This window comes from Nelumbo nucifera, chromosome 1 (assembly GCF_055504915.1).
Source record: "Nelumbo nucifera cultivar China Antique chromosome 1, China Antique-T2T, whole genome shotgun sequence".
In the NCBI taxonomy this organism is placed as follows: domain Eukaryota; kingdom Viridiplantae; phylum Streptophyta; class Magnoliopsida; order Proteales; family Nelumbonaceae; genus Nelumbo; species Nelumbo nucifera.
The window spans coordinates 68,826,951-68,852,284 of record NC_142649.1 but is presented as its reverse complement, the minus strand read 5'-3'; the positions used below and the strand labels follow the sequence as shown (position 1 = coordinate 68,852,284).

Genomic DNA, 25,334 nt, shown 5'->3' with positions numbered 1-25,334 from the left:
TAAATAACACCATGTTCTCTACCACGTCTATGATTTTGGCTTATTTGTCAATTATTTTTCTTACCATATCTTTTCCATGTCATAGTCGAACTCATTATCTTTATTGATTAAATTGAGTAACTTAATATATAGAGTATCATTATATGGTTCAAAATTTATAATTTAAATTTAAATTTTTTAAATATTACCCTTTACATTACTTATTGTAGGCATTCAAATATTAAAATGAAAACAAATATTCAAATCACTTAAATAACTCAATGGTCAAGTGAAACCATGACCTTTGTAACCATGAGTGTTTGGTTTCAAATCTTTACACCGACAAATGTATTTTGGAGTTTATTTCAAGGCAAATTTGGTTCTAAGGCACATTTCACCAAGATCGGTTCATCAAGTCAACCCCTAGACTTTGGAATTGGCCTAAGTGGGAGTTGGTAACAAGAATTTGGAACTAGAGCCTAATCTATAACAGATTTGATAGAATTGATTCAAGGCCGATTCAAAGTCGATTCCATTCGGTTCCAAGTCAAACCTACCCATTTACTCACCCCTATGGAGTACGACTACGAATTATCGGTAAATAAGTAGGAAATGCTGAGTAACGAGAAAATTGATAATAATTAAGATATGCATGTTTATGAAACAATATACTTATAATTTGTTATGACTTTATACATTGTAATAATCAATCATTCAACTATTTGAAATTTGTTTAAAGGCTTGCACTAAGTTAACTCGTATGGTTATAAGTGGTTGGAGTATGATGGTAGATTCGCTCTTATTCATTCAACTATTTGAAATTCCAAATCCCAATCTGAAATCCCTTTACCAAATAGATCAGGTTTTAATATTCAAATTCGAATTCGAGACAATCAGAACGGATGCCCATTCAGGTATCAAATTTTTTTTGGAGTCCAATGCAGCAGCCCTAACCACAAAGAATACAAGACAAAGATGCCATTCCGGCATCAAGACAGCCCATCTTTATGCCAGTTCAGAAGCTTAGTTCCTGCCCGTGCCTCCAGGTTGACATGTTTATTGGACTAACCATGCCATTGAGCCAGATGAACCAAAACAAAAAAACGGAACATGGACGAACATGAGAGAGATTGTATAATGCGTTTCTTTCTAAAAAAATCACGGTGACAAATGGAAAGGGGTAACTTTGAATTACCAATGGGCAGAAGCACAAAAGGATACAATCTTTGCACTATTACATGAAATAAAGATCATTAAGTAGGAAATCCGCAGAATTACTACTACCTCTATAACCAAATCCCTTATGATACACACACTTAACGCTTTTGATGGCTGAGACCATTGAAAGGAGAAAGGGATTAATAGGACCCAAAAAAAGAACTGCCCCCAATAGCCAAGGACCCCCCCCCCCACCTTCAATTCTGCAGGTGTGATTATAATATATGCAAAATAACAGAGGGGCCAACCTTACACTCCTCCCCCCTGGGTCCCTGAATCATCAAGAAAACACATACAAACCTCAAAGCTCACAGCTCTCAACTACCCACAGTGGCTCGTGGAGTTGTGCTGGTAGCAATGGCCAGGGAAGAGGCAAACCTGGAGACAAGCACAGCTTCATTGCTTATAGCCTTGGAGGCTGCAACATCTTCCAAGCGCTTCCATGTAGATTCCCGCTTCTCCTGTGTCTCCTTCTCCTTCAATTCATCTTCCTTGAATCTGATCGAGCATTCCTCAAAGAGCTCTGGATCAGCGTCCGTGAAGATCTTCCTCACATTCAATGTCAGGCTCTGGACAGCCTGGTTCCAGTGACTTCTGGTGTTCCTTTCCAAGGCTGGAAAGATTATTGGAAATATCACCTTACGGTTCTGTGTTATCAAATTCCTTATGTGGTCATTGTTCCAAAGGAACAAAGCTCGCTCTGCTACCTGCAACACAAAGTATTGTATCTTGAGCAATGAAAACATGATAAAATTTCAGTGACAAGATGGCTATCACGAAAACTAGTACTGGAATTTCATCATGCAAATTTACAAGGTAAAATGAGATGTTTGAATGTTCTTCCAGTTCAAGCAATAGGACTTGATAACCATAATTCCTAGCAGAGGGGGAGAGAGAGAGAGAGAGAGAGAGAGAGAGTGTAAAAGATGCCCCGTCAAACTGTCCCTTGAAAACAAGACGAATATTTACTCAAATAATTAAGAAATTGACGTCAACAAAAAAATATTAAAAAGCATGCATGAGAAGATCAAGGGGAACACCAAAGAAAATGTGGTAAGAAATAATTTGATAGAAAAAGATGGCTCTTTATAGAGCATAATGGTGGGACAGGATTCGTGTGGCCAACCTCAAATAGTTAGGATGTAGTTGAGTTGTATGTGGTAAGAGCCAACTCTTTTGGTTTCACAAAGGAAGATGAAGAATAGAAACAAAAGGAACAAGGAGATGGGAGTACCTTTCAAAAAAGGAGTCAAAAGGATAAATAATAGAAACAAAGATTATCCAGTCTTTTGGTTCTACCATGAATGATCAGTTCATCAAGTCAAAGATAAAAGCTGCATTCAGTGAAATATCAATTTTGAACTCTTTTTTTATAAATTCTCATTTAATTCTAACTAGGAGCTTGATTTGATGATTCTTGTGCCACTGGAAAGGAGGAAATGAAGTGCAGTAATCTCATCCTTTTCCTGCTTTTTTCCCTACTAAGTTTTCTGTTTTTACAATATTTTCACTCTTTTTCTCCTTTTTTACTTTGATCAGCTTCCATTCTCTTTCTTATTATACTATTGGGGGTGGGGGTTGATCTGGGCACATCTTGTCTTGTTAAGTCCAGATCTCTTGTTCACATTCATCTGTTAAGATTTAAGAATTGCTGCTTATCCAATCAATAAATGGATAAGCAGCAATGATGGAGGAGGGCATGCAAAGCGCAAAGGACTTGAATGTGAACAAATTGATCATTGAAGGGGACTCGCAATTGGTGATAGGGTGGCTGCAGAATAGTGAGAATACTTTGTGGCCTCGTGGGTGTACAGGAATGAGTTAAAAAAGTTTAAGTGGCTAACTAAAGATAATGGATGTAAGGTTTCAATGGGTGCAAGGGCCAGCTAATAGCATGGTTGATTCCTTAGGTGGTAATTATTGGGTGGATCATGGATGAGCTGGGAATGTCTATGGATACCCCACCATTTAATCAAAGAGGCAAAATCTTTAGCTTCTAGATTGAATACTTCTTAGATGGGAGCAGTGTAGAGATAATGGGCCAAATGGGCCTTAGTTTCTTTGTTTTTCTTATGTTTTGACTTGTGTTAGTAGGTAGTGGGCCTTAGTTATGGGCCTGTTTTCTCTTTTTTTATTGTTTTTTATTGTTGTCCTTAGTGATAGACACCCTACTAAGAGCATTCATGTAATTGTCTTTATTTTTTTACAACAAAATAATAAAAGAGATCATTGGGGGCTGAAGAGAGGTTTTGAACTACTCTCTTTTCTTCTTCCTTTTTTTCCATCTTCTTCCTCCATCACTTTTCTCTCTTCAATCTTCTTCTTTTCTCCTAATTCTTTTCTTTTAATTCAGATTATTGCAGGTGTTATTTACAACTTGGTATTAGAGCAGGTTCTCACCTTCTTTTCTTTCTTCTCTCTTTCCCATACATAGTGGGCATGGAGAATTGATTGGCTGATTAGGGAGCAGCTTATGTAGCCCAATGGGAGGGTTTTTGGGGAGGTTTTGTGAAGTTTTTCATCCCCAATTGAAGCCCAAGATAGGTTCTTGGAATTTTTTTCCCGAAAACCCTAAACAACAGGAGAAAACTAGTTACAAGTCCTAGAGACACTTTGAAGCTGGAGCTTGTAGATCAAAGGGTAGTCTTTTGATTTTAATTAAGGGTGACTTGAGTTGGACATGGTTCTAGAACCTCTGGTAGGAGCGGTTTAACTTTCTCCTCCTCTCATTCGGGTGGGTCCTATGAAACTCTAGATTTGGTTGTTTGAAGAGTAGCTTTTTGTTTGTATAGCAATTCTAGCTTAGTTGAGACTTATTTTGATCTTTGTTTCACTCAATGGAGCAAACTGGAGGAGAAACCAAATATCCCATAGATTTCGAGTTTGGACATGGAGGGGTCAATGGAGAATCTTTTTGGGGTAGTGACCACTATAAGGCTAGATGGGACCAATTATTTAGCTTGGGGTTACATCACTGGGAGCAAGAAGAAACCGGGAGAGGATGACCCTACCTATGAGAGGTGGATGCAGGAGAATTACACAGTAGTGGGTTGGTTAATGAATTCTATGCAGCCACATATTAGCCAGCACTACTTGTGGATGAAAATTGCAGATGTATGGGATAGTATCACAGAGACCTATTCCCAAAAATTAAATGTTGCTCGGGCTTACAAATTGAAGAATGATGTAAATAATCTAAGACAAGGGAGAAGCCCTTAGCTATTTACTTCCCCATGCTAAGATCTCTTTGGCATGAGATTGATTTGATGGAGACTGTGGTTTGGGGGTGTACAAAGGATGCTGAAACCATTGTTTTAAAAGGCAAGGCGCACAGATTTTGCCTCAAGGCTTCTTTGTCAAAATGAGGTGTAAGCCACAAGCCTCAAGGCATGAGGCGTAGCCTAAGGCGTAAAAAGGTGTAAGCCTCAAGTGTTAATGATTAATTAGTGATTTAATGCAAAAAAAAAATGTATTTTTGTACTTTAAAACAATAGGAAAAAACTTCAACAATTATGAGCCAAATAAAAAAAATAAAAATGAAAAACCAATAAGGCAAATCAAATTCTGTTATCTTCTCTTAGCATTTTAATAGAGTTCAATGCAAAAAGGACTAATCAAGTTCCTAGTTTCTTTTGGATAAATCAAGTGAGATTTTTCTTATTATTCTAAATGTAATGTCCCAATAACAATAACAATTACAATAACAATAATAATAATAATAATAATAATAATAATAATAATAATAATAATTTCCTTTCTTTTTAACTATTGGATGGCCATAAATCTAATATCAATTATGTGGATTATTCTTCATATGTTTCTTTCCTAATAAATTGGTTTGGTTTTTTACATGAAATGTAAAATGTTTATAATTGTTAGTTGATTAGTTACTATTTTATTTAATGATTAAACTCCAAAATTCATTGCTTATAAACTTTTATTTTATGGATGTGTGACTTCTATCATTTTAATTTGGTATACTATATGTTATTTTCATTGATTTACAAAGTTTAATTAATTTTTTCCTTAAACTTTGAAGCTTACGCTTCACCTTTTTGGGCCATTCCGCCTCAACTACACCTTTAGCCTTTTAAAACCTTCGTTGAAACACATAGGAAACTGGTGGAAAGAAATCGGGTTTTACTGGACTCAACCCGGAGTATGATATTGTGAGACAAAATGTTTTGGCAAAGGATGAGGTGACTTTATCTCAAGCTTATGCTATGGTGAGTGGTGAGGTGATAAGGAGATAGGTTCAATCTGTAGAGCCATAGATGGATCACTATGCTAATGTCGAAATGAAGTCGAAAGTTAGCACTGGGAAGAAAGATGTTTGTGAATACTGTAAGAAGCCTAAACATGCTAAAGACACCTGTTGGAAGTTGCATCCAGAGCTTATACATGCCAGACTCAAAAATGCAAACTGTGGAAAAATGAATGAGAATGGGAAAGATGGAAATGCAAATGTAGCCACCTCCTCACAGAGTGAACAGGAGCATGGTGGTGAGAAGTCAGTGGGAGAGCAACCAGCAGCCACCAGGGCTGAGTATGAGAAGTATAGCCAAATGATTAGTCACCTAGAGTCTTACTGCTACAACACCTACTTCATCAGAGCCAGTTCCCTCTTCATACGCATATACCCATTCAGGTATTCGTGCTACTACGAATCATGCTTCTATCTCAAGTAATCGTAGGAACCCTTGGATAATTGATTCTGGTACCTCTGACCATATGACTAGTGTGTCCCATTTATTTTCTACTTACCGGCTTTTATCTAGGCAAGATAAGATCACCCTTGTTGATGACTCTTGCTCCTATCTCTAGCAAAGGAAACATCAGAGTTTCAGACACCATCACCTTATCCTCAGTTCATGTTCCTAAATTAAACACTAATTTGCTTTCAGTTAGTAATTTGACAAAATCTTTGAATTGTAGTGTGACCTTTTTCCCTTCTTACTATGTTTTTCAGGACATAGACTCTCAGAAAGTGATTGGGAGTGGCCATGAGGCAAAAGGGATATACCTGTTGGACATGCCTGGACAAAGTCAAGTATCACCTCCAAGAGCAGCTTTTGGTTCAAATGTGTCCGAGTCTCAGCCAGTCATATTATGTTATGTCATTATCGACTAGGTCATATTTCTTTTTCTAAATTGAGTCTTTTGTTTCCTGTTTTGTTTAAAGAAACTAAGTTGTCAAGTCTACATTGTGAGTCATGCGAGTTGTCAAAGCATTGTAGAAACTCTTATTCTACAAGAAATAAAAGATCTACAGTTCCTTTTCATATTGGTCATTTTGATGTGTGGGGGTCATGCCATTTACTTTGCATGGGTGGTTATAAATATTTTATTTTGTTTATTGATGATTTTTCTCGTTATACCTAGCTTTATTATCTTATGTGTTCCCGTGCTAAAGTACTTAAATTTGTAAAACAGTTTCATGAATTTGTGCTTACCTATTTGATACATGCATCAAAGTTCTTGTCCTCGTACTCCAAAACAGAATGGGGTAGCACAGAGAAAGAATCAACATGTTAAAGTAGCCAAGAACATCCTTTTTGCCTCCCATGTTCCAGTGAGATTTTGGGGTGATGCAGTGATGACAGCTACCTACCTTATTAATCGCATGCCTTCTCGAGTCTTGGAGTTCAACTCTCCCTTTGCCGTCCTGTTTCCTCTTCCATTGCATGTCTTTGGGTGCACATGCTATGTTCATGTCCCTATTTCTCATAGATATAAGTTTGAACCCAAGGCCCAGAAGTGCATTTTCTTAGGGTGTGCCTCCACACAAAAGGGTTATGGTTATTTTAATCCCACTAGTGGAACTCGTTTTGTCTCCATAGATGTTACCTTTGTAAAGTCACTTCCATTTTATGGTCATTATTCTAAGGGGGAGCATTTCGTTAAACTGTTTTCTTCACCACTTCCTCTGCCTTCTCCTTTTTTTTTTATCAACAACACTTTCATTAATTCATCAGTAGAAAATTTACAAGTGGAAGACAAACACACTTATCTTCCAAGAGTCACAAAGAGCTTCAAGAAAGGAAAAAAGAAAAAGACACTAATGTTACAACTTAGCCCAAAACAATGAATTCCTTTCTGCCCCTTGTTTAGCTAAACCGTCAGCTAGGGAATTAGCCGATCTTTTAATCCAACATGTCTTAACTTCCATCTCCCGCACCAGCCACTTGAATTTCCTCCTCTCATTATTGTACTTCCATAAATCGTTTTGATCTTTAGTCAGCCACCCTATCACCACCTCTGAATCCCCTTCAATTATGAGTTTCTTAATGTTCAATTCCTTAGCTTTTCGGGCTCCTTCCATAATTGCAAAGATCTCAACTCTAAGGGAGTCACCCACTCCAATTGGACCTAAGAACATAGCAGAGATAACCCCATTTTCATCCCTAAAAACACCCATCAAAGTTTAATTTCAAGAATCCACTAGGTGGGGGGGTCCAAGCCACACTCATTACTGACTTGGTCTACGTGCAATTTGCAATTTCACCCCACTTCCTCAACATGTCATCCACAATGTAATCTGTGAATAGTTCCAAAGATTTCAGCCATTTTACCGCCCTAATATGTATGATAGACCTCAGATCTGCTGCTCCTCTCTGAGTTTCTGAGAATATCCTGGAGTTTCTTTCTTCCCACAGTGTCCAACATACTGCAGCCCTTAGTCCTCTCCACATTGTCCTTCCCCTTTTTATCTGCCACTTGAAAAAGGAAGGGGAGAAAAGGCCCTGCAAGTCTGATGGGGGATTCCAACTGCATCCAAATAAGGAGAAAGCCCAATCCCAAATTGACCTCGCAAAGTGGCAAGACACCAGTAGGTGAAAACCAGTCTCTCCATCCGCTTTACACAGAACACACCATTGAGGTGACAAGCAAGTGTTGGGTCTCTTCTTTTGAAGTAGATCACCAGTGTTGATTCTTTCTAGATAGGCTTCCCAACAAAAACTACCAACCCTAGGGGGTATAGCTCTGCACCAAACCTCACCAACAGGGAAAGGGGGAAGGGTAGGACTGGTGGACTGACTTAAGACTTTGAAGAACGAAGCACAAGAGAAAATACCATTGGGGGTAGGTGTCCAAATTCTAGAATCCGCCCTAGTGGGGTCTAAGACAATGTTATCAATAAGTGCAATAAGGCTTGAAATACTGTTGAAGTCTGAGTCCCTCAAATCCCTTCTTAGACCCAAGTTCCACCCAATCCCAGAAGTGGAAGAGGACGGGGTGGTGAAAGACGAGATCGGCTCATTTTTCAAATCAGAAAGAGCATACAAAAACGGAAACTGATCCTTGAGGTCCAATCTCCTGTTGTTCCTTTTTTTCTAGTGGCAGAGCCTTTGTCTCCTAGTTCTACCATTCCTACTCCTACTAGTCCTCCAATTTTCATTACTCATCCTATTGTTCAAAGGTGGTATCAGAGACAAAGGCTACGACATGATCAGGTTGTTCCCTCATCTACAGTTGAGCCTCAGAGACTCTCAACTCCTTAAGAGAGGACAAGTCCTTCACCGCCTGCTTCCCAGGCTTGGACCTACCTATTGCTGTGAAAAAAGGTAAGAGGAAATGTTCAACACATTGAATTTCCAAAATCTAAACACCTATCTTACAGCCTATTATCCTCGTCTTATTATTCTTTCTTAACCTCCATTTCTTCTCAGCCTATACCCAAGTCAAATTACAAGGGCCTTGTCTAAACCATAATGGAGGGAGGCTATGAGAACTGAAAGAGAAGCACTTTGTAAAAATTGTACCTAGGATATTATAGATTTGCCTCATGGGAAGGAACCAGTGGGATGTAAGTGGGTGTTTACTATCAAGTATCATGTTGATGGCACCATTGAGAGGTATAAGTCCCGGCTAGTAGCCAAGGGTTATACTCAGGTATATGGAGTTGATTATATGGAGGCTTTTTCATCAGTTGCAAAAATGACCACAGTGAGAGTTCTGTTATCCTTGGCAGTGAGTTTTGATTGGCCTTTATATCAATTTGATGTGAAGAATGCTTTCTTAAATGGAGACTTGACTAAAGAGGTTTATATGTCACTTCCACCAGGTATGTATGGTAAGGAAATGCAAGGCAAGGTATGCAAGTTGAAGAAATCTCTTTATGGCCTCAAGCAATCCCCACGAACTTTGTTTGATAGATTCGGAGCTACACTTGTTGAGTTTGGCTATACACAAACACAGTCTGACCATACCTTGTTTGTGAAGAGGAAAGGCACTCAGGTTACCTTCCTCATTGTTTATGTTGATGATGTTGATATTATAGGGAGTGATATAGAGGAAGTTCAGGCAGGCACTCAAGATATTCCCTAACTCAAAATTTGAAATTAAGGATATAAGGGAGTTGAGATACTTCATGGGAATTGAAGTTGCTAGGTCTAAAGATGGCATTGTCATCTCCCAATGGAAGTATGTATTAAATCTTATCACAGAGACTGGGAAACTTGGTGCGAAACCTATTTCTACACCTATTAATGCTAAAACCATAAACTCTTAGCTAATGATGATGAGCTTTTGGCAAACATAGGAGTGTTCTAGAGATTTTTGGGGAAATTGCTATACCTTTGCATGAAATGACTAGATATCTCTTATGCTGTTAGTGTGATCAGTCAGTTTATGCATGCCCCTAAAGACGCACATATGGCTGCCTTAGAACAAGTTCCTTGTTACTTAAAGAGAACTCTAGGAAAGGGTATCCTCTTCTCTAGGCATGGACACATGAAGCTAGAGGCTTACACAGATGCCAATTGGGTTGGTAGTATTGATGATAGATCTACATCGAGTTATTGTGCCTTGGTCGCAAAGAACATTGCCTCCTAGAGGAGTAAGAAACAATCAATAGTAGCCAGGTCTTCAGCTGAGGCAAAGTATAGGGCAATGACACATGGAGTTTTAGAGTTGTTATGGCTCAGGTCACTTCTAGAGGAGATGGGTATTATAGATGATAAGCCCTTAATGCTTTATTGTGATAAACAGGTTGTGATCAACATAGCTCACAACCTAGTTCAGCATGATAGGACAAAACATATTGAAGTTTATTGGCATTGTATAAGAGAAAGGGTAGCTTCAAGAGAAGTTTGCCTTCCATTTATTGCCTCAGAGCAACAGTTAGCAGTTGTTCTAATAAAGGGTATCCCCAAGGCAAAGTTACAACATTGTGTAAGCAAGCTGGGCATGATTGATATCTATGCTCAGCTTAAGGGGGAGTGTAGAGATAACAGGCCAAATGAGCCTTAGTTTCTTTGTTTTTCTTTAAGTTATGTTTATGACTTGTGTTAGTAGGTAGTGGGCTTTAGTTATGGGCCTGTTTTCTCTTTTTTTATTGTTTTTTATTGTTGTCTTTAGTGATGGACGCCCTACTAAGGGCACTCATGTAATTGTCCTTATTTTTTACAATAAAAGAATAAAAGAGACCATTGGGAGCTGAAGAGAGGTTTTGAACTACTCTCTCTTCTTCCCTTTTTTCCATCTTCTTCTTCCATCACTTCTCTCTCTTCAATCTCGCTCTTTTCTCCTGTTTCTTTTCTTTTAATTCAGATTATTGCAGGTGTGATTTACTACTAGCAGATTGCCAGTGACTGAGTCACTCGGTATCCTTCACAACATGGAGGTATGGGATCAAACCATGTAACTATAGGCTCTCCTCACGTGCACCTTGTTCTACCCCCACCCCTTAATCCCCTGTAATGTATAATATAATACCGAGAAAACAGATCTAGTAGATTCTCTTGCAAGGGGAGGTCAGTGGACAATAATTCTGCTTTACTGGGCAAATGGCTTAACTATTATCTCTAGAAGCTAATAGGCTATGGAATAGTACAAGGTTTTTGTAATTTTCTTTTTGGATGAGTAAGGTTCTTTCATGCACCCATGGTATGACAAATGGGTCATATGCAAGGGTTCTGCTAGAACTTCCTTAGCCTCTCCTTGTGTAAGGGCATGGACATATAAAAGAGAATAGACCTGGTTAACCTGACTTGAACCCAAACCCGACCAGCCCAATCCAACCCAGATCATAAAATGGTAGACTAAGCCATGCTTTTATTGGGTTAGTGGCTAACAACTGGCTAACTATGCTAAGGTGGCAAATTTATTAGAAGATTCCGAAAAGATCATTTAAGCGAAAAAAGGAAGAAAATATATTTTGGGTACCCATTTCCGAATGAGCAAGACCCGAATATTCTCTCTCCCTCCCCCTGCTCTCTCTCTCTCTCTAGGCAAAGTTCAAAATTTCAATAGGATACACCCCATATCGGACGTATCTTATCGTATCTTTTGGGTCCCGATATACCTGTTTACAGGTGTTTCGGGACCCCAAATACTTGAATTTAACTCCCCAAAACCAAATTTTGAAAAAAAAAAGAATGTTTTTGTGTGTATCTAAGCACTGATACGCCTTTGCCGGTACACAGAGGTGTATCAATATTTTGAACCTTGTCTCTAGGCTCCCTCTCTTCCAACAGTCTTCCTCCATCAACTTTGTCAGTTGTCACCTTCATCTGAAATCCCATCGCTGGAGAACTACAACGGCCTGATCCCTCACTGGGGGATACATAGTGCAGCCCCTCCTAGGATCCAATCATTCTCCACTCCTATATTTCCCCTATGGTTCCTCCTCGTTGCCATTTCCCCAAACCTTCGAATGTTTGACCACCACCTCTGCGAAGTCCACGCGCTTACACTTTGGAAAGTCATTTCCCAACTACTTACAAACTTTTTTGCAATGTCCGCCATGATGTTTGTATGGAAAACAAAACTAAATTCGGGGAAGGTCTCTAGTGGGGAAACTATTAGCAAAAGAGCGGAGACACAAGTAAGAAGAGAAGAGAGAAGAGAAGAGAAAGGGTTTGGAGTCTTCAAAACTGGCTGGTGGCGCCAGCTTACATTATCATATATAGGGCAACCATAATTAAAAGGGAAAAGACCCTTATGCCCCCACTATAGTTAGAGTACATAAACAATGATAAAAAAAACTACTTTAACTAGACCAAACAGACCCTAACTCAGCAGAATACAAACAAAGAAAAACAAAGTAAACATTCCAACAGAAATAAACACTTAAAAGACTTCTTTCCCTTCGTCTATTCTATCTCTTCATACAAGCAAGAATCCATTTCAAAATTTGTTTCTTGTTCTGTTTCAAGAATCTCTTTGAACTTGGGGCTCATGAGGGATTTAAGGGAATCCAAAACTTCTAAAGCATTGAATTTGATCCCTACAGTTTAAGAAATTTTTTCTTTGACTTTTCCAAACCTAGCACCTACATTTAGACCCTTAATTCCTTAAGAGTCTAGTCCTATACATCCCTTTTTAGGATTCTCACTAGTTAAACTAGGGTGCTGTTTGGCAAGTCTTCCTAGAAAGATCTTCCAGCAGCCCAAATGGCCAAAAGACGTATTGAGGCTTTTGGGGTCCTGTCTTTAAAGACAAAGACCATGTGGCTCAGTCTACCGGGCTTTTAAAAATGCATTTAGAGGCTATTTACCACACAGAAAGACCAGAAAGCTTCATTTGAAGCTTCCCAAAATTCGACGTTTTCAGCCTTTTCGGGTCTTTCTGCACATGCGTCTTCTGGTCTTATTAGCTTTTGGTTACCAAATGGAAAAGGACTGATTTTTGGTCTTTCGAGCTTGCCAAAGCCCAAAAGACTGCAAGGAAAGACTTGCCAAATGCCACCTAGATCTTAGCAAGTTTTTCCAGCAAGGACTATTTTGAACAGCCCAATCCCATCAAAATTTTGGGCATTCTATTGGGAGGTATTTCATTTTAAGATTAACATTTATGCAGCTTTCCAAAACAGAAGTTCGACTTTCTGTCACTCCACAAGAGTTTTCTTTGCAATGCAAGTTATTAAGTATAAACCTACTTCCTATTTGCTAATCTCCTACCTGTTTGTCTCTAGTACTTGAGATCAAGGTTCAAATTTTTGATACGGTACGTCATATCAGTGTCTGTCCAATCATAGCTGTCAAGGTGGCACACTTTTTAGTGTTCGGCTTGCCCAAATGCCATGACACTTATATATAAGTTCTTCAAGTTTCTTATATTTTTTATATTTTGAGCTTATAATATTAAGATAAGTAAGATACACTGAATCATTTATTTTATTTCTTTGATTCTTTCATAAAATCATATATTTTTTGTTAGTTTCTTATTTCGTTAGGGTTCTCTGATAGCTATTCGATGTTCGAAGACTAAAGAAACGAGGAAAGCTGTTTGAAGTCTTTGAAGAGACAAGGAAAATCAACAATCATAGGAGGAATGGTCCACCCCTTCTCTTTTGGAGCAATTTTTCTTTTTTTTGAACAAAAACAGGGGCTCCGCCCCCTTTTTTCTTTTTTTTTTTGGAAAAAAAATAAGGGCTCCGCCCCTTCTTTTTCTTTTTTTTTTCCGAACAAAAACAGGGACTCCGTCCCTTCTTTTCTTCTAGAGCAAAAATAGAGGCTCGGCTCCATCCCTGGAACAAAAACATGGCCTCTACCCTTTCTTCTCCATCATTTCTAAGGATTTTATTCATGCTTTCTTTTTTTCTATGACAAGAATAGGGGCTACACCCCTTCTTTTACTAATATTTCTATGACAAAAACAGGGGCTCAGGCCCTTATTTTTCTGTCATTTTTTGAACATTAAGCAACGTCTATGCAGGTGCCTAGGAAACTAGGCGACTAAGCGCTCTCATCACCTAGGTTTGCCTTGTCACCTTGAAAACTATGACTTGAAACACAGGGAAAATGGCCTTTTGACCCATTTTAGGGGGTAGCAGGCCTAAGACATACCCCCTAACCTATTTTTGAAAAAAAAAACTAAAAAAAAAAAGCCTCAAGTTAGGTACAAAGTACTGATACACCCCTTCCAGCATATCAGGGTGTATTGATACTTTGAACCTTGCTTGAGATTAGTTCTTTTCTCTATTTAGTTGCAAATGGACACCCCATAAGAATATGAAATTATGAGAAGTTAATTTGGGATAGCTTTCTTCACTTTCCCCAAGAAAAGAGGGAAGATAGTGTGGCAATGCAGAAGGACAACAATCCTACAACCAGTGTGGAAAGAAAGGAATGTGAGAAGACACAATCAAAAGACAGAATCAAAGAAAGACTCAAAGTAGGCCTCATTGAAACTGTCATGCTAAGAGCGGTGCAATGGTAAAAACTATATATGACTTCGCCCCATTCTCCTTGGACCCATAGGCGTCGAAGACTCCACAAGAACTGAATTGCTAGCCAATTACAAGGGCTGAAAGTGGGAAAGACTCAATCTAAGAAACCTAATTGTGGAAGGAGACTATAAAACTGTAAAGAGAGAAATCAAAAACCTTGCAAGACAATTGATTATCACATTTACATGTGTACAATGATAAATAATGTGGACAACTCAATGGCTAAAATAGGGGTGAACAGGTCACAATTATATTGGGTATCATAGTGAAGAAAACAAAGAATAGCAAAGAAATCAAGAAAAAGAAGAGAAATACAGACAAAGATTTGCATGCTTCAATGTATACATCCATAGAGTATCCCTGTGAAATTCCACTACTTCATTGAATTGTTAGTCCTAGCGAAAGCTGGTCTTTTCAATCAATCGTTACAATATTTGTACCGTTCAACTACAGTGCGAACCAAGTGGATTTACCAAAATGCCTGCTGCATCAAATCTCCAAACTACATTCCTCACTTTAAATGCATTTATGTAACAATGGTCCAACCATTTGCACTGTCCACTAAGGAGCTCTAGTATTGGTATTTTACCACTTTAAATTTAACTTTTGACTTATTGTTTGTTGAACCTTTTTCCAATTAACATTGAAATTAGGAAAACAATGAAAAACAGATAATGTGGCCCAAGTAGCAAGTAGGCAAAAGCCATGAGTTTAGTTTATCAATTGTAAATTGTAATTTAACTGTTAACTATTTAAGTTGTTATACTTATATTGATCTATGAATTTTAAGAATAAATATTAAATCATAATATTTAATATATAATAAAATTTTGTTTACTTTTTTTAGTTCACCAAATTGGACTTCTGGATACATGTCAGATTCTGATTTCTATGTCAAGCAACACTGCTTTATAGACACTAAGAGGCATGGATGTAATATTTTACAAGGATAACTTTCTCAAGCATAATTTGGCATTCCCATTAGTTACTTTTTTTTATCAATTTTTTTAGAAAACTTTCATTTCAAGGAAAAAAAGGGGGAGGGGATGTACATGAGAAAATGTACAATCAAAATAGCACAAAGCCAAGAAACCACCCAGAAAATGCATAGGCAAAGAATTAAGAATTAGCACCATATAACGAGACATTTTTTTATAAGTATATAAAGAGGCATTATCCACCCCAGATTTAGATAATGCATCAGCCCTTGAGTTCATCTCCCTGGGAATCCATCTAAACAAGCAAATGAAGGAAGCTAAAATGTGATGGATCTCATGTAAAAGGTGAGCAAGCCTTCAAGGACTCAAATCCTTATCGGAAGCCCATCCTATAGCATTCTTTGAATCTCCTTCAACAACAAGAACTGGAAAAAAAAAATGGATTTGGTTATTCTTAAACCAACCAGGGGGACCCTGCCTTCCACTTCATTAGCATACGCAAATCATCTTTAACAATTGAGCCACCAATACCAACTGACCCCAAGTGACCAGTACCAGATCTGCAAGTGCCAGCAAACATCAAGATGAAATCTACACCCGGCCTTGGATAAGCATAGGGCTGAGACCTGAGATGAGGATCAACAAAAGATGAGTGCCCAACTTCAAAAAGATTTCTATCCAAGCCACCATAATTAAGTCCTTTGAACTGCTTTCAAGACAACATCAATGAAAAGATCTGAGATATAATCTCACCAGTCACCCCTAAGACCTTCCCAAGGGGTTGAAGTGTTCTCAAAATTCTTCTATTGTGCTCCTCCCAAATACACCACCTGATGATATGAATTGAAGCCTTCCAAAAAGTTTTTCCCCTTGAACCTAGCTTGCAAGAAGGCCATTACAACTGCCACCATAAACAAGGCCCAGGAAGAATTGCCATAAATGTCAGGCTACCATATGGTTAATAAGGAGATGGCCAATGGATTCACCATCCCTTATGCACATTATGCACTCTACAGGCGTAGGAAACACATAGAGCTGGCCTCTTCTTTTCCTTTGAATATCATCCCCTGTATTAATGTGCCCCCAAACAGCCTCCCAAATACATAAGGAAAGTTTTAGGGGAGCCAAGGAAAGCCAAATTCTACTATATGGAAGAGCAAGGAGCAAGAAACCAGCAATAAGATGATGGAAGAAGATTTAATGGAGAAGGTGCTATGGGGAGTTAGAGACCAAATGTGTTTGACAGAATGGGAGGGGGAGAGGAAGAATTCATTGAGAGAAGATAAAAGGGCAGAGACCTCATGAGATTCTGAATCACTAAGAACATGTTTAACACATATACCATGCTCCCTTCTAGTTACTTGTGCAGCCTAATGCATCATATTAATTTCCCCCCTTTGCTCCAGATGATGTACTTCAGCTAAAATGTATATATAGTTTTTTTTTTTATCAATAACTTTGAAAGAATTTCATTAATTAAAATGTTTTAGGATACAACAAGAAGTTGCAAAAGAAATCAGCTTAGTAAGCTGACCCAGAACAGAATTACAAATGTGCCCAAAACATATATGTTCTTTGAAGCCCTTGCTTTTCTAAGCTATCACTGTTGGCAGACCTCCTAACCCATCCCACCTGGATTGACATGTTCCTTGACATCCATTTAAATCTTCTAAAATCATTCTTCAACTGCCATGTCACCCCTTCCCCTTTCTTCCAACCATTTTATCACAGTTTTTGAGTCTCCCTCAATGATCAGTCTATTAATCCCCAACTCTTTAGCCTTCTCAACCCCATATGCTGCAGCTAGAAACTCTGCCCTTGCCACATCACCCTCCTCCACAGGACTGGAGTACAGAGCAATAATGAATCCATTTTCATCTCTAATGGCTCCCCCAATACCTGAAGGGCTTGGGTTACCCACACAACTCCCATCAAAGTTCAGCTTCTTCCAACCATCTGTTGGAGGGGACCAAGTCTCAAAAAACTGTCGTCTCATAGATGATGAAGCAGCAATAAGTCCCCAAACCCTGAAAAAGTCTTCGACCTTAAAAGCTGAAAACAGCTTCAAGCTTTTTACCCAATTGCCACCCTCAATGTTATTATTTCAACTAAAGCTTCCTTGCATTTTTCTTTACTTTCAAATATTCTATCATTTCTTTCCTCCCAAATGGTCCAAAGTATTGGTGCTCTAATACACCTCCAAAGAATCCTTCCCCTCCTTGTCTTACCACTGATACCATTAGGGTTGAATAAACCTTCCACCCTATCAGGAGAGGACCACCTCACCCAAGAAGGTGAGTAAACCAATTCCAACCAAAACTGACAAAAGGGCAAGATATTAGAAGGTGGAAAGCAGTCTCACCACTCAATTTACACAGGACACACCAGTTAGGGGACAAGCACCAATTTGGTCTTTTCCTTTGAAGTACATCAAAGGTATTAATACAACCATGAAAAACTTCCCAATAAAAAGCACTAATTTTAGGGGGAATGGGAGGGCAGGGCACCAAATTTCTTTGACTGGAAAATGAAGAGGAGATTGTGTGGCAACCATCGAATGTAGAAAGAATTTACAAGAAAAAGATCCACCTTCCCCCAAGAAAACTGAACTCAGCAATCCTAACAGCTCGGACACTGCAAGAAGAAGTTCAGACTCTCTAAGGTTCTTGTTAAATCCAAAATTCCAGTTCAACCCTGGAAGGTGAGATGGTTGACTTAGGTTATCTGAAATAGGCTTACCCTTGAACCTGGACAGATCACAAAGAGAAGGAAATTTCTCACCTAAAGGAGTATCCCCAATCCACACATCCTCCCAAAATGTATATATAGTTATTTACATCACAAAATTTGCACTGTGAAAGCATGGTGTACTTTGCAAGCAATTGTTCAAGCTGCAGTCTAGTACTCTAGTTCTTATATATAAACATGACAATCTACCAAGGAAACTGATGTGGACGTGTATTGGGAGCAGCAGCAGCAATGATCCGGTGTTCTCATCCTATCCAATTCGGCAGCAACAGTCTTATCCATTCAGCAGATTAGATTAGACTATCTTGTTATTCTTATCTTATTAAGTTAGTAGATTAGATTATCTTATCTTATTAGATTAGGATTAAGAGAGATTATCTTATCTTATTAGATTAGGATTAAGAGAAACTTATCTTATCTTATCAATCTTATCTTATCAAGATAGAGTTGGAAGTCTCCCTATTCAGCAAGGAGTCTCCCTAAGAGCAGGACTCTTGTAATCTCCTATTTAAGGAGACACTATTATTGAATAAAGGCATCCAAGAATTTCATTCAAGAGAAGAGTTGAGGAGAGTTAGGGTGATCTCTTGGACAAATCACCCCTTAGGTCGCCACGATAGGGTCTGCACGCAAAGGGAGGGGCAAGGGGAAGCTAGAGGTTCTCCCCGTGGACCGATCCGTGACGAGATCCTACTCCCGGGCCCATAACATTTTGGTATCAGAGCTGGGCGTCATGGGAGATTTGGAGCAGCTACCATCCAGGGTCCACAACCTCGAGCACCAACTCGTGGAGACCCGTTCAGAAGTACGTGAGATCAAAGACGAAGTGAGGGAGTTGCGGCGTCTGATAGAGTTATTCCTTTCTAGCAAGGAAAGGAACACTGAAGGGGGGACAGCCACTAGCGACCGCCGACCAGATCTGTCGGAGTCTTCCGGCGAACAGCAGTTCGTTAGCCAAGGAGCTGCACTCATCCCCAAGTACAGTAGGTTAGAATTCCCGTCGTACAACGGCAACGAAGACCCCTTGGGCTGGCTGTACCGGTGCAAGCACCTTTTTCGGAATCAACGGACAGACGATCGGGATAAGGTAAGTCTAGCCGCCTTTCACTTAACAGAGGAAGCACAACTTTGGTTCTATTGGTTAGAACATGAGGAACCCGGGCTCAGTTGGCCCTAGTTTAAGTCCTACTGCCTTCTTAGGTTCGGACCCCCACTGACAAGCAACCCCTTAGGCGAGCTAATTAACCTTAAACAAACCAGCACGATGGCAGAATACCACCGCCAGTTCCAGACCCTCCTCGCGAGGGCATCTTCAGTGCGACTGGACCAGCAGGTAGACATGTTCACCGCTGGGTTAGCAGAACCCCTGCGGGTGGACGTGGAGATGCAGAATCCCCCCAACCTGGTCACAGCCATGAATATAGCTCGCGCCTTCGAACGCAAGCTACAACTCAGCCGAAACCTTCAGTATGGGGCGGACTCCATCAGCATGGCCATCCCCAGAACCACTCAGAATGGCTCCATATTCAGCAGCCAGCCAAGAACGGAAGCCACTGACGAGCAACAATTCCAGATCAGCATCCAGTGTGGGGAGCAGCGTCGTTGCACCCCCTATTAAACACTTGTCCAGGGCTGAGATGGCAGAACGCAGGGCAAGGGGACAATGTTTTAATTGCGATGAACTCTACTAAGCAGGGCACAAGTGCAAGAGACTTTTCTGCCTCCTGGAGAAACAAGAGGAAGAGGAGGATGAACCCCCTTCATTGGAACCCAATCCAAGAGGGCAAAGTCCTTCCACCTATCCGGGATTCCTTTGACTGTGTTCCAAGACACCCATCCTGAATTCGAGCTTGAGGACAAGCTCGTAGTCCAAGAGAGGAGTAATGATGTGGACATGTATTGGGAGCAGCAGCAGCAATGATCTGGTGTTCTCATCCTATCCAATTCGGCAGCAACAGTCTTATCCATTCAGCATATTAGATTAGACTATCTTGTTATTCTTATCTTATTAAGTTAGTAGATTAGATTATCTTATCTTATTAGATTAGGATTAAGAGAGATTATCTTATCTTATTAGATTAGGATTAAGAGAAACTTATCTTATCTTATCAGTCTTATCTTATCAAGATAGAGTTGGAGGTCTCCCTATTCAGCAAGGAGTCTCCCTAAGAGCAAGACTCTTGTAATCTCCTATTTAAGGAGACACTATTATTGAATAAAGGCATCCAAGAATTTCAGTCAAGAGAAGAGTTGAGGAGAGTTAGGGTGATCTCTTGGACAAATCACCCCTTAGGTCGCCACAATAGGGTCTGCACGCAAAGGGAGGGGCAAGGGGAAGCTAGAGGTTCTCCCCGTGGACCGACCCGTGATGAGATCCTACGCCTGGGCCCATAACAAAAACTGTTTGACTAAATAGAGTGAAAGGTTAAAAGCACATTACATTGACATGGGAACAGGACAAGTCTCTAAAATTCCTAAAAGAGAGTATTCATGGACATGCATGTAATATTTATTTTAACACAGTATAAATATTGTATTGGATTAAACAATAAAAAATTTAATGAGTTGTATAGTATGTCTACAGACAAAGGAATCAACAGAAATAACACTATCTTTAGCAACCAACAGCTTTCTAGTTTCCATGAGAAAAGAAATAATTTATTTCTGATCAGTAGAAAAGAATTCATAGTGCATACTAGATGCCTATATGTCCTGCAAGGAAAGAAAAAGAAAGGAATCACAAGGTGTCAAACTGGAATTCCTGAATAACAAAACTGGAATGATTCCAAAACTGGTATTTCACCCATTAAAAAGATTCCAAACAGCACAGAAGTGTAACCATCGAAAGAATTAGAATTTACTAAACCAAAAAATTAAAAACTTTCAAGAAGGATCTTTTAGCTTCCTAGAATCAAGAAAAAACTATATGGCATGGTTGTATAGAGCATACAGCTGTACATGGATTGAGACAAATTCTTCTTCCTCACATTGATATGATACTTGGTTGTTTACCTTACTTATTAAATAGGACAAAAACATGAACATAATGCATGTTGCTAAGCTAGGCCAATCAAAACAAACATCAAGAATAGTCTATCCAGAACTTGTTTCTCACTAAGGAACAGATTAAGTAAGTCTATACTAATTTATTCTCAAACTAAAACCTAATATAATGGAATAACTTACTCAATAAAGATAGAAAAGATCCAGCAATCACAACCATGACAAGCTAAAAAAGAGAATCAGAGCTTGCTAATCCAAATAGAGTACCTGGAAATGTGAGCTGTTGAGGCATCTGCCAACCTGCCTGAACAAAGGCACCATGCAGCGCTGGAATTCAGCTGCCTGAGTGGCCTCAAGAACTTCCTCCAACTCACCAAGGAACATAACCTCCTTTGAACTATTAGTGATAGGCCAGTATTTCAGAAGACCTCTGATTACCGTATCAGCCAGCTTGAAATCTTTCTCTACAAACTGAGTGATACAGTAAGAAAGCTGCTGATGATACATCGATACGCACTTGGGTTTGTGAAGAGGGATAAGTGCCCGGACAAGGAAAAGTTTGTGTTCTTCCTTCAGTGGTAAAGCAAAACCATTAATTATACTACCCAATATCTCAAGTAATTCTGCAATTCCATTGTGCTTCTCTGTCTCAAAGATGAAACGGTAGAATATGTTGTTAATAGCTTTCCTGATGAATGGGCGGTGAACCATGAATTTTCCATAGATGCGGTGGAGTATTGTCTTCAGATATTCCCTCTCTCTCTGGTCCTCAGAATCAAATAGGTCAAGTAACCTCAACACAAATGAATGATCAATGTACCTCTTTGCCAGCTTGGCATCTGTCTCAGATGAAGCCACAAATCTCAACAAAAACTCGTACACAATCTGAAGGTGGGGCCATGCAGGTTCCATGGTGGGTTCCTCGTCCTCTGGGTCATATGTTTCTGGGAGCTTGTTCTCGTGGTTTGATGATGGAAATGTCCGAAACAAGTTGGCAGCCACCATCTTAGTGATCTCCTGCATCACAATCTCATTGAACTTGGATGTGACTGAGGTAATATAGTCAACAAGCTCTAGCAAGGTTTGTCTCTTTATGTCTTTCTCTTTGAGGTTCTTGGAGGGATCAGTAAAGTCAAATACTATACAGCACATGTTCAGCTTTCTTATGAACAGATTTTGCTTCTCTGAGCTTGGAACTTCCCTAAAAGTGGGCAGTGCCTCATAGGTAGTAGAAGCTAACACTGGGCCTACTTGGGAGGCAGCAGGGACAGATTTCTTCCCTTGATTAGATTTACTCGTAGCCGATGAATGTGGCACGGAAGCCCCATTGTTACTGCGGGAGGCACCAGAACCTGAATTTGGAGCTTTTCCAGCAATGGAACCACCCTTTGAATTGTTATGACCAGAAGTAACAGGGTTTGCTCCATGCAAAGAGTTTATAGATGGTGCAGTAGCCCCCCCATCATTATGGTTACTGTCATTAGGTGAAGATTTTGATGAGGGCTTTCGAGGTAGCTTCCCAAGTATTTGCTTAATCATATTTTACAGGACCCTAACAAGGAATACTGTTCCTAACCTCCTTCAACAATCCGTGTTTTCAAGATGCCCCCTTCCAGACAGAGCGCGTATCCCAGTTTCCACCTTGAAACATCTCAGACCGTAGGCATTCTTATAATTCACCGAAGGATGCCGTTCAATAAGAACATGTATTCGAAAAGAAGCCCTAATCAGTTCCACCCAAAACAACGAAATCCAGAAACGAAAGACTTTCTGCTCATGGAAATTATTCAAATGTCCATAATTCAAATACTAATAGTCTCGCATAATCAATCAAGACTAAAATGTCCGAAATTGGAGAAATGAATATGTGTGTGGGAAGTTTAAGGCGAGGACCCAAGTAACACCTATAATAAATTTAAATAAATGACAAAAAAATGAAGAAATGACTTACATTTATAGCTCGATCGACGATCTGTGGTGAACAAGAAACCCTAGAAATCGAGCTGTAGATTCTTACTAGTTTCTGCAAGCATAAACCCTAAAAATCTATAGTTATAGCCTCTACGAACCAGCTCTCCTCCTCCAACGATGCGAATCGACGGGGAGAGAGAGTGAGCGAGAGGGAAACAACAGGACAGGAATTCTCCCGCTGTGCAAAGAGGAATTAAATATAATTATATAAATATAAAAGAAAAAATCTATATATAGTATAAAATATAAATAAATAAACAAAAAGGTTCTCTATCCTCGTATCTTAAACCAGAATTTAACAAGGAATGACCAAAATTATTTCAGGCTAAAAAAAATTTAATAAAAAAAAGGCATTAATCTGGCATACAAAAAAGGAAAATTTTTGAGGTTTGGAGCTTCATAGCTTTAGACTGTATTACCAAGAATCATTTTACGCGACGTGGATGGGATGTTGTTCTGTCCGCCTCAGCCTCAGTGCCTTAACACAACCACGTGTTCTATTTCGACTGAAACGCCGACGAACTTTCTCGGTTTCCCGTCAGTCAAACAAAGAGAGAAATGTGGCTCATTACCAAAAAAAAAGAAAGAAATGTGGCAAACCACCTCCCTTTGCCACGTGGAAAAGGCAATAACACAGCACTGGAAATAAGATGACGTGGAAAACTTGTAGAATGTCACAAGACAGCTTTCAAGGTGAATCCTCCAATCATTCAAACCCGGCAATATAGGGGTTAGGTTGGAAAATGCCATCTAGATATCTTTTTTTTTATACGAACCACCTAATCGCCAATTGATTGGCCTACCTGACCGAGTCAGGAGTCACCCCTAATGGCCAATTGAGATGAATTCACATCAGCGCCCCACAATGTCACATTTGAAATCACATCTCCGCCCCACAGCACATTCCGGTCGTATACTAGGAACATCTCCGAATGATGACATCTCCAGGACTGATGATATATCATTGGGAGATGTTCCCAATACGGAGATGTGCTGTGGGGCGGAGATGTGAATTCGCCACATCCCGACCTTGTATCGGGAGATGTTCCCAATGCAAGGTCGATTGAGATGGTGTTTGGTATGATGATGTTTTAACTTTTAATTCTCAATATTTTGTTTTTTATCACTCCATTGAAATTTTAAAAAGTGAAATGTTTGTCAAAAAAATGAGATAAATCTGTTTTTATATTGTTAAAATCGCCTATATGGAATTTGTGCCCAACCAAATATAATTTATTGTAAGATAAGATTAAAAATGCCAATATGATACTTAGATGATGGTTCCAAACACCACATGAAACTAGATGTGTAAATGGACCAAATTCAACTCAAATCAGACAAATATTTGAGTTGAATTCAATTAGATATATTGGATGTTCAAATATGAATTCAATTAAATATTTAAATATTTAAATTGAATTTGATTTATTAATTGTTTTAGATAGTTTTTATATAATTAAAATTATACATATATATATAATTTATTAGGATATTTATCGAATGAAATCAAGTTATATCTGAATAGGATGCAGTTGACACCCCCCTACATAAACCATCCATTATGTGGGGCAATCAATTGTAACATTCACCTTCACAATCTGATCCAGATTTTAAAAGGAAATGGGGTCCATCATATGTATTTTGATACTTGACAATAACAAGTAAAAAGAATAATGATATATAATTATTATTCATATATATATAAAAAAATAAAGTATTTTTGTAATTTTAAGTGCAAATCAAATAACCAATCATTACTTTTTTTATTTTTCTCTTAAACTCGTTATGAGTAAACTCAATTTTCATTGGGCTCAATTTGGAAAGAGGACAAATGCAAATATGTACAATGCAAATACATACGAAATAATACAAAACATAAGGTTTTGCACTCTATATATTTGCATTTGTACTCTTCCAAACTGAGCCTTAAGATTTTTATTAGTGACCATTAATAGAAGTTGTATATATAAGCATTTAAGTTTTTTTTTTGACAAAACTATCCTTGAATGGCCAGTAAAGTTTGTTAAATGTTTTTATGACAAAATTACCCCTAACCTAGGCCCAGACCCACACTATGCCTGCAAATTTTAGAACAGGGCCTAGACTTAATACTTCAAGCCCGACCTAGGCCTGACCCAACTTGCATATATTTAAAATATATACTCTAAAAATATGAGTAATTAGGGGTAATTTTGTTATAAAAATATTTAATAAGATTGATTGACCATTTAGTGATAGTTTGGTCATATAAAATACTTAAATGCTTATTTGGACAACTTCTATAGTTCTATTAATGGTCACCA

At 38.8% G+C, this 25,334-nt stretch overlaps 1 protein-coding gene across 3 annotated transcripts; it reads right to left on the bottom strand.

The window, feature by feature from the left end:
• Nucleotides 1–1,143: 1,143 nt before the first annotated feature.
• On the bottom strand, nt 1,144–23,499 carry LOC104594080 (serine/threonine protein phosphatase 2A 59 kDa regulatory subunit B' gamma isoform-like). 3 transcript variants are annotated; one of them, XM_010254212.3, is made up of 4 exons: nt 23,451–23,499; nt 23,012–23,209; nt 21,328–22,830; nt 1,144–1,904 (listed from the first exon to the last, which is right to left on the bottom strand). In XM_010254212.3, the coding sequence occupies exons 3-4, from the start codon at nt 22,597–22,599 to the stop codon at nt 1,515–1,517; spliced, it is 1,662 nt and encodes a 553-aa protein (XP_010252514.1). In that variant the 5' UTR covers nt 22,600–22,830; nt 23,012–23,209; nt 23,451–23,499; the 3' UTR covers nt 1,144–1,514. The 3 variants fall into 3 exon arrangements, with proteins under 3 accessions (XP_010252514.1, XP_019052739.1, XP_088758479.1); XM_019197194.2 differs by lacking the exon at nt 23,451–23,499 and having other exon boundaries at nt 21,328–22,728; nt 23,012–23,442; XM_088902353.1 differs by lacking the exon at nt 23,451–23,499 and having other exon boundaries at nt 23,012–23,403.
• Between the last annotated feature and the right edge of the window lie 1,835 nt (nt 23,500–25,334).